General features: G+C 44.3%; 2 protein-coding genes and 1 long non-coding RNA gene across 3 annotated transcripts in view; 1 reads left to right on the top strand and 2 right to left on the bottom strand.

Annotated features, from left to right (window-relative positions):
- LOC117938504 (F-box only protein 15-like) overlaps nucleotides 1-2,373 on the top strand; it is a 2,998-nt gene extending 625 nt beyond the window's left edge. Inside the window, exon 2 of the mRNA XM_034863149.1 lies at nucleotides 1,361-2,373. Coding sequence (XP_034719040.1) covers nucleotides 1,361-1,627 — 267 coding nt within the window. The 3' untranslated portion in view covers nucleotides 1,628-2,373. The remainder of the gene's footprint in view (nucleotides 1-1,360) is intronic.
- A 683-nt stretch (nucleotides 2,374-3,056) lies between these two features.
- LOC117938511 overlaps nucleotides 3,057-9,372 on the bottom strand; it is a 12,875-nt gene continuing 6,559 nt past the window's right edge. Inside the window, exon 3 of the long non-coding RNA XR_004655412.1 lies at nucleotides 3,057-3,094. This is a non-coding gene — a long non-coding RNA (uncharacterized LOC117938511). The remainder of the gene's footprint in view (nucleotides 3,095-9,372) is intronic.
- Nucleotides 5,734-7,795, bottom strand: LOC117938491 (zinc-binding protein A33-like). The gene is made up of 2 exons (XM_034863134.1): nucleotides 7,512-7,795; nucleotides 5,734-7,000 (listed from the first exon to the last, which is right to left on the bottom strand). Exons 1-2 carry the CDS (start codon nucleotides 7,783-7,785, stop codon nucleotides 5,916-5,918), a joined length of 1,359 nt encoding a protein of 452 aa, XP_034719025.1. The 5' UTR covers nucleotides 7,786-7,795; the 3' UTR covers nucleotides 5,734-5,915.

Consider the following 9,372-nt stretch of genomic DNA (forward strand, 5'->3'; position numbering starts at 1 on the left):
CCCTGCACCAGAACCAGAACACACCCTTAACCTGTCACAGCTGTTTGTTTGAATGTGTTAGCTGACCAATTACTGCGATGACCTCTGGTCAACTAAAATCAACCTTTACCCAACTTTCTTAATATTACAATAACGCTCCAGGGACATGGTTTTCCAGTACGGTTGTAATATTTTGGGGTATGAAACCAAAACTGCGACACCGGGTGTGTCACCGACTGTGGATGTGTCCCCTGGACCGGGGCTGTGATGATAGTGGATGGTTGCTAGTTGTCTGGGGGCTGACTGTGGATGTGTCCCCGGGTCGGGGCTGTTGTCAGCTCTCATCAGCAAAACCGAAAGAGACGAAGGTTAATGTCATGATTTGGCGCGGTAGATTTATTAAAATATTCTAATGATAGCCTGTCTCAAATTAAATCCTATATCTGTTTATCCAACAACTACTTGCATATAAAACTAAATGCTAAAAAACAACGTTAAAACAAGTTCAACTCTGTTGAAATAATAAAAAAATTAAACCTTACACACAAACCGCCATCAACTTGAGCTGCAAAAAAGCTCCTAACCTAGTGACCCAGACTAACCTAGTGACCCAGACTAACCTAGTGACCCAGACTAGCCTAGTGACCCAGACTAACCTAGTGACCCGTGCAGGATTCACTGTGAGGGGACCATTAGAGACCATGTCAGCTAACCAGCTAACGCTAACCGGTCCCTATGTACAAACAACGTTATATTATAAACGATAGGTAACCTAGCAACGGCGATTATGAGCTCGTCCCCGGAATGAATATTTTGGTAGGAACCAATGTTCACATCGTGTGTTTCTCCGGGATCAGCCACCGCGAAGGACGTCTATATTCCGATTGGCAGCTGGCGTTAGCCGCTGAACCGGATCAGAGCTCATTACCATAAAGTGGAAAAATGACAACTTTTTGATTGATTGACGCTCAAAACGCCCAAAACGTGATTTGCCTCCTTGCAGCTGAGAGACGCTTCCATTAAAAATGAATGACTTCCTTTCCATTTTAGCGGAATAGGTGATGGCAGTGTTCAAGCCAACATACATACAGCTTTAATTTCATCCATGGGCTAGCTGCACATGAAATAGTGTAGAAACGGAGAGTAGTACTAGAGATGTATCAATACAATATTGGTATTTCATATGAGCTGTCAACTGAGATTTGGGTAACTTTATGTAATGTCCGGTAACCACACACTGTGGTTTGTAGACATCAGGTGTTTTTTACTGACAACTCGGCAAAGTAAGCCTAGTTTTGGCTCAGCTGTTTTGGGGGAAAACGGGCTCCACATCCCTTTTTGTTTTTCACCCGTTCTGCTGGTTGTTTCCTGCGCTGCGTAGAACTGCTGCATCGTATCGCTGACTCTGCTCGACGAGTTCCAGAAACCCTTCTGGTGCGTCAGCTCGCCCATTTCCACCCGGCTCGCCCAGAAGCAGCAGTCCGCCGACTACAGCGGCGAGCACTTTTTTATGGATTTCAGCGACTCGGACGGTCGGGTGAAGATGAATCTGGTCTGGTTTAAGGAGCAGAAGCAGTTCTTCCTCATCAGCCTCACCGTCTACATTTCGGTGTTCAAAGTCAACAAACATTTCAGCCGAGCGTACTGAAGCAGAACCGGAGCGCTCTCAAGTTCGGGTTTTTACGGGTCTGATGCCAAGACTTTGACGTTTTGTTCAGTGTTACATCAGTTGTTTACAAAAATGTCCTCCTTGGTAGGTTTGTTTGTTTTTATGGTACAAAAGAATTATGCAAGAAGGGGGTGAAAGAGTTAAGAACAAGCTTAAAACCTGTTAAGGCTTCATGTGTTAGTCTCACATTTGATATTACAGACTTCTAAAAGTCGTCATTTTGTATTTTTTTCACTATACAGGACGTGTGTCACTGTTTTTTCTTCTATTAAACTTACACTTAAAACTACATGTGATGTATAAATGACTAAATCCTAAGAAAAGAACATTAAGTTTGTTTTGAATGTCAGTATATACTGAGTAATTTCAGTAAGTTATTTTGTTAGTTGTACACAAGCAAGTCTCATTCTGTAAGAATAGACACAAGACAAGTGTACGCTGTTGAAGCTTCATGTGTTACAGTTGAAAAATACAGTCAAATGTTAAGAAAAGCTAAAATGAGTTTGAGTTCTGTTCACGATACAGGAAATGTCTCTGTTTTTGTTTCTATGACACCCGAGGAATAAAGGTAACGTGATCTGTAAATATAAGTTACGAGATCCTGAAAAGGCGCTTATGTTAAGTTTGAAATTCCGCGTTTACCGAGTACATATTAGCCTTAGCATGTTATTATTTTGGTTTTTGATCAGACGTGGCAGAATTTCATGTTACTTACAAGCTGATTTTAAAAAAATCTGCAAAAGGAAAAACAATTCTTTTATGTACAATGTTTAAAAAAATAAATATTTGCCACCAAGATTCTGCCGTTATCTTGTTTTGATGCTTGGATGATGTTGGATTATGTTACATGTGACGGAGTCGAGGACCCAAATGCAGAGATGAGACAGGAAGGCAGGAGAGAGTTTGTAACTTAAGATTTATTAACAAAAGGAGACCAATCAACACTCTGGGAAGACAAAGGACTAGGTGGACTAGGACGTCCAGCTGGGAGGAGGCCTTGGAGAGGACCCAGGACTAGGTGGAGGGACGTCCAGCTGGAAAGAGGCCTCTGGGAAGAACCAGGACTAGGTGGAGGGACGTCCAGCTGGGAGGAGGCCTTGGAGAGGACCCAGGACTAGGTGGAGGGACGTCCAGCTGGAAGGAGGGCTCAGGGAAGACCCAGGACTAGGTGGAGGGACGTCCAGCTGGAAGGAGGCCTCAGGGAAGACCCAGGACTAGGTGGAGGGACGTCCAGCTGGAAAGAGGCCTCGGGGAAGACCCAGGACTAGGTGGAGGGACGTCCAGCTGGGAAGAAGCCCCGGAGAAGACCCAGGACTAGGTGGAGGGACGTCCAGATGGGAGGAGGCCTTGGGTAAGACCCACGACTAAGTGGAGGGACGTCCAGCTGGAAGGAGGCCTCAGGGAAGACCCAGGACTAGGTGGAGGGACGTCCAGCTGGGAGGAGGCCTCGGGTAAGACCCAGGACTAGGTGGAGGGACGTCCAGCTGGGAAGAAGCCCCGGGAAGACCCAGGACTAGGTGGAGAGATTATATCTCCAACCTGGCCGGGGAACGCCTCGGGATCCCCCAGTCGGAGCTGGTTGATGTGGCTCGGGAAAGGGAAGTTTGGGGTCCTCTGATGGAGCTGCTTCGCCGTAGACCGGATAAGCTGATGAAGATGTATGGATGGACCCCCTCCTGCATCAGCTGTCGATGCTGCTGCAGTTGTTGATGATTGACATCCGGCCTGCTTCCTCTGGTTGAGCTAGCTGCCAAACCGGCAGGCCAGGGCAGATTTATTCATATTGCACATTTCATACACAAAAGTGCTGGAATTTCATCCCACAGTAATTGTGGCTTCCTGTTTCCGCAGCTTCTGGAACTGGCCTGGCCTGCACCTGAACCCCAGTCAGGGACGCAACGTCGGGTCCCCCTCACAGCAAGTATTCAGGCACTTTAACTGACATGTCCCTGGACAGTTTTAATATGTGCCGCCTTATTGATTCTATACAAACTATTTACAAATAAATAAATTAACTTGTATATTATTTGCAAAGTTATGTCCCCTTGCTCACAGTTACGGGCTGGTTAAATTGCAAACAGGTGTATTAAGGCCTCTGCAGAGAGAGAGAGAGAGAGAGAGACACACACACACACACACACATAGAGAGACCCACACACAGAGCGAGAGAGAGACCCACACACAGACACAGAGAGAGAGAGAGAGAAAGACACAAACACACAGACACAGAGAGAGACACACACAGAGAGAGACACAAAGAGAGAGAGAGAGAGACACAAACGCACACAGAGAGAGAGAGAGACACTGGGACAGTTCAGTTTATTTGACATTTGGTATTAGCCTGTAGGTTGCTCTTGGGGTCCCCGATGACCCTCACGTACTGTGTGATGTCATTTCAAGTGAACTGGCGGGGGACCTCGCCCTTCGGGGTTCCAGAGACTCTTCCTGCAGTCAAACGTGTTCCCACTTCCCCTAACCCTCTCGTCCTCCTGGGTCCCGAGACCCATCCTGCAGTCGAACGCGTTAAATAAACTAAACAAGTCCCCGTCACACGAAGGACAACACAAGGGATCGGACAACGTAGGTTTACCAATATCTCCCGGCAGAACGCGGTTTTGCCCGCCCCAAAGCCCAAGTCACCGCCGTGGGAAATGGACGTGTTTCTAGTCATCGGACTTGGGTGAGCACTTGTGGACCACTGTATGATTGGATGTGAATTTTTGAAACACCCCCCTTTGAAGGCAGATATCTCGTTAAAGAAGTGCAAACAACAGCGTCTTCTCTCTTATCCCAGAATGTATCTGTGGTGTAGTCTGACCTTACTCTGCAGCTCTGTGGAGGTAGAGCTGGCAATGTGAGACGATTTGATAATATAAACACCAGCGCACCTGGAAAGTCAACAGACAAAGACAAGAAAGGGCTTCCACAGTTGCTTTATTGTACCGTATTTATCATATGCACATACCAACTTTCCTCAGGAGAAATACACTCATCTAAAGCAGGGGTCTTCAACAGGGGGTACTGCATGGGGGTCGCGAAAGTTTTGGTTGATTAGATTTAAAAAAAAAAAAGAAAAAATTAAAAAAAAAGATTTTTTTTTTTTATATATCCCCCCCCCCCCTCCTGCAATTTTTTCCACTAATTGAAATGTCTTTAAATACACATTAACATGAATTCAACACACTGCAGTAAACAGATAAATGGAGGCAGAAGATGTCTTTCAGTCATCAACGCACACATTCAACGACACACAGGAGCTCTTTCAAGCTGGGCACCGTTTCATTCACAACACCTGTCCCATCAACGAGGAATCACAATCAGAATCAGAAATACTTTAATAATCCCAGGGCGAAATTACTTTCGTTACATTACTCCATATGTAATAGACATTACTTACATATATTAAGAATATACCCTACTCACTGTGCCTCGCAATGTTTAAAATAAAAACATGAATATATGAACCTGTGTATTATTTGAGTATCTTAGTATTGAATGCACAATAACAAGGTACATTTACACGTGGCACTATAGGACCAGTTTGATATAACACAATTGTATACAATATATATAATTAGGGGGTCCCCGCTCCATCTCGCCATCAGTTTGGGGGTCCTTGGCCTGGAAAACGTTGAAGACCCCTGATCTAAAGGATTATTAGGAACACCGGTTCAATTTCTCATTAATGCAATTATGTAATCAACCAATCACATGGCAGTTGCTTCAATGCATTTAGGGGTGTGGTCCTGGTCAAGACCATCTCCTGAACTCCAAACTGAATGTCAGAATGGGAAAGAGAGGGGATTTAAGCATGATGTTTTCTTGGCACACTTTAGGCCCCTTAGTGTCAATTGGGCATGGTTTAAATGCCACAGCCTACCTGAGCATTGTTTCTGACCATGTCCCATAAATCTCCATCAACTGCAAGATGCTATCCTCTCAATATGGGCCGACATTTCTAAAGAATGCTTTCAGCACCTTGTTGAATAAATGCCACGTAGCATTAAGGCAGTTCTGAAGGCGAAAGGGGGTCAAAGACAGAATTAGTATAGTGTTCCTAATAATCCTATAGGTGAGTGTAGCTCTGCAGCAGGGAGAAGTGTGACCATCTAGTGGCACAAGGGGGTACTACAAGCAATACATTTTGGTTTTCAGAGCATTTGCCTCTTCTCCTACATTGTTGTAACATCACTAAAATCACAATTGATAAGTTTAAATTATCTTTCATAAATTGCAGAACCATTTTCAAGTGGATCATCGATCAAATCTAATCGATGTAACTGACAGGAGAAATGGTCAGAGGGGTGGAGTTTTTACCATTATAACGACAACAGGGACTGAAGAATGGGTAGAGTTTCTCAGTGAAGGAGCAGCCTGTAAAGCTGTGGATAAGGTCTGCAGAATCCACGTCATAAAAGGAGACCGAACCCTTCTCGTAATCCACAAACACGCCCACCTTCTTCGGGGGAATTTTTACAGTGAGACGGCCACCAAAGGCTTTGTACTTCTCCCCTTCCCTTAAACATATAGTCCAGTAGCCGTTCTCGGGGCTCGCTGAGATGGACCCCTTCCTGTCGAGTGACTCTTTGACAACACCTAAATCCCAGGAAGTCTTCCCCTTAACCCCAACCTCGTAATAGTGTCTCCCTGAGGAGAAACCCTGCTTTCCCAAGACATTTAGAGCACGATTAAATCTGTCTGGGTTGTCGGGGAGGATTCGTTCCACATCACCACAGTAAACCTCTTTGCCATCGTTGGACAAAATGAGATAGGGATTCGCTGTATCAGCATCTAGAGTCACATCCTTTGCAAACTGCTGGACCCTGTTCAGCTTGGCCTTACTTATCAATTTCTCCTTCTCTTGTGCAATTATTTCCACCAACTGATTCACGGAGGTGCCCACAGATTGCCCATATGAGGGTGGAGGGATGCTGACTTCTGTCCAGTTCTTGGGTGGAATAGCATTCATAAAAGAGAAGTCAGCGTGGTCTTCGGTTTGTGAGAGCTGCTCAACCTCATTTAATCTCTTCGTCAGCTCGGAGATTTCCTGCTCCAGCTCTCGAACGAATCCCTCGGCGTGCTTCCGTGTCGTTTCCCGCTTTCCTTCGATTGCATCGATGAGGTTAGCCAGGCTTCTCTCGACTAACTGCTGCAAATAGGCAAATGTCTGCATGCTGTCTGCGATGTGCTTCTCTGCAGATTTACTGCTGAACTTTACAGAGCGATTGATTTCCCAGATCTTCATCCGTCTCTCCTGGATCATAAGCTTAATTTCAGCCTTTGTGGCTGCCAGCTTTGCCTTCTTTCTCCCACACTCGGTATTTTGAAAAACCGAGTTATGGCTTTTGAGGTCTAAAACAAAGCAGAACACAAAAAACATCTGGTCAGTCTTACAGAACAGCGCTCGGTTTTCTGTACTGTGTCCATTGCTATTTTAACCCGTTTTGTCCCATTGGTTTCTTGGCCCTAAACTAGAGATTTTTTTTAGTGTGTCCTGGGGACAGGCAGCTAGCAGATAGTGAGATGTTTTTTACAGTGTGTTCTGGGGACAGGCAGATAGTGAGGAGGTTTTTTACAGTGTGTTCAGGGGACAGGCTTTTAGCAGATAGTGAGATGTTTTTTACAGTGTGTTCTGGGGACAGGCAGCTAGCAGATAGTTTATGTTTTTTACAGTGTGTTCTGGGGACAGGCAGCTAGCAGATAGTGAGGAGATGTTTTTTACAGTGTGTTCAGGGGACAGCCAGCTAGCAGAGAGTGAGATGTTTTTTACAGTGTGTTCTGGGGACAGGCTTTTAGCAGATAGTGAGATGTTTTTACAGTGTGTTCTGGGGACAGGCAGCTAGCAGGTCTTCCCTCAACTAACCTTTCGGTGTTGAGCTGGTTTGTAACAAACATTGTGCCAGATCATTCCTGTTGATGTTTTCTAAAACCTTCAAGGTGACCTTCAGTGCTCCGGGACCCTGATATTTCTGCACCATCAGGTCCACAGTGTCCTGCCGGTCTGCCTTCTCCAACCGGGCCTCTGAGATTCTTAAAGAGCCCTCCAGGATTTCATCCCGCTTCAGGAACCACTTGAAGTGCTTGAACTGTTCCTCTGTCAGGTCCTCCAGGGTGTTCCAGAGATCCGGTGACGTCATCGTGGTTCCCTGGTTAAGCAAAGAATACTGGTAATTGTAGTTTTTTTGCAATTGAATGACCAAAAAGCCCCTCTATGATCAATTAGCTTAAAATGAGTCTCGTAAAAACTACTAAAAATTAGGACTAACCTTAATATCTCTTTTCATTGATTCACGGACTATGGCGTGTAAAACTTGGTTAATTCCAACAAGTGACAGTTTTTTGCTTTTCACACCGAATATGTGCCCTTACACAGAATTTGGCGCTCTTATAATTTGTCACCTTGCTTTTATTATTACAGCAACGGTAGATAGCCGCCTAACAAGTAACCATGGGTCGTAATGCCTGTGCAGTTCACACATACAGTCGTTTTTTGGGGTCTAATTGCGTCTATTTTGACAGATGTTGCGATATGATTCACGATATTTGAGGGAATGATCATTTTTGCATCAGTATTCACATTTTCATTGGACAAAAAAAAATTGAAGTGTGATTTTTTTTGGTTTTTCTATAAATCTGCCATTATGAATGCAGATATTGATATACCGGGAAATGCCTGATTTCGGCCCACTGATGTATCGGTCGGGCTCTACCACATGCTATTTTAGAATGGTTCGAGCCATATTTTGCCCTTTAACAAATATTGTCCACACCCACAATTTTGATATTGCACTAGCCCATAATGTGATTTTTGATATAATTGCGATTAATTGTGCAGCCCTGGTGAGGAAAGTCTGGCGCTAAACTAGGAACCAGTCCAGTTCTAAAGAACTGGGACCATGAGGGATAAAAAGATGACTCGGGTGTAGTGGTTGTGTTCTTTGTATTCACCGTGGCACACCTCGGATGTTTCAGTGGATTCAAAGGACAGTTAATGAAAACCAGTCTGTAAAGAAGCGTTAGAACTGGTTTTGTAAGTTTTTGTTCTGAAAATGTTAAAGCGTGTTTTTCTTGTTCACTCGCTAGCTTTTTCAATCCAACCCTGCCCTCGTGTTGTCTTCATGTTGTCTTCATGTTGTCTTCATGTTACCCTCATGTTGTCCTCATGTTGTCGCCATGTTGTCTCTATCTTGCCCTCATGTTGTCTTCATGTTGTCTTCATGTTACCCTTATGTTGTCCTCATATGGTCCTCATGTTGTCCTGGTGTTGTCTTCATGTTGTCCTCATGTTGTCCTCGTGTTGTCCTCGTGTTGTCTTTATGTTGTCCTGGTGTTGTCTTCATGTTGTCCTGGTGTTGTCCTCATGTTGTCCTCATGTTGTCCAACGCTCTTTGCCAAGTACAAATCTCTACTTTCATTAATTTTGGGGCGTCTTATTCAATTTTATAGCATTGTAAAACAAATGGAAGTGTTTTTGAAATAGTATTGAGTAAAAGTTTACATATTCCAGTCTGTGATTATCATCAACATCCATTCCTTTAATTTTAGTCTCAATAATTCCTAATTTCTGCTTTTCTAACTCAAACGTTAGGTATAATTTCCTATAAATGAGGTTTATTGGCCATAAATTCCAAAAATTAACCGTAAAACGAAAGTTATTGTTAGTGGTACGTAGTGTCGAATGTCAAAAAAGTGACAAACATTGGGGGGGGGGGGGGGGGGGGGGG

Source organism: Etheostoma cragini, chromosome 23 (genome assembly GCF_013103735.1).
Source record: "Etheostoma cragini isolate CJK2018 chromosome 23, CSU_Ecrag_1.0, whole genome shotgun sequence".
Taxonomy (NCBI): domain Eukaryota; kingdom Metazoa; phylum Chordata; class Actinopteri; order Perciformes; family Percidae; genus Etheostoma; species Etheostoma cragini.

What these genes read in the sequence shown, in the direction of transcription:
- LOC117938491 (XM_034863134.1), bottom strand. Translation starts at nt 7,785, where the DNA reads ATGACGTCACCGGATCTCTGGAACACCCTGGAGGACCTGACAGAGGAA. An exon ending in AACCAGCTCAACACCGAAAG is followed by an intron (nt 7,001 to 7,511) that starts GTTAGTTGAGGG and finishes GCTTTGTTTTAG; the next exon opens with ACCTCAAAAGCCATAACTCG.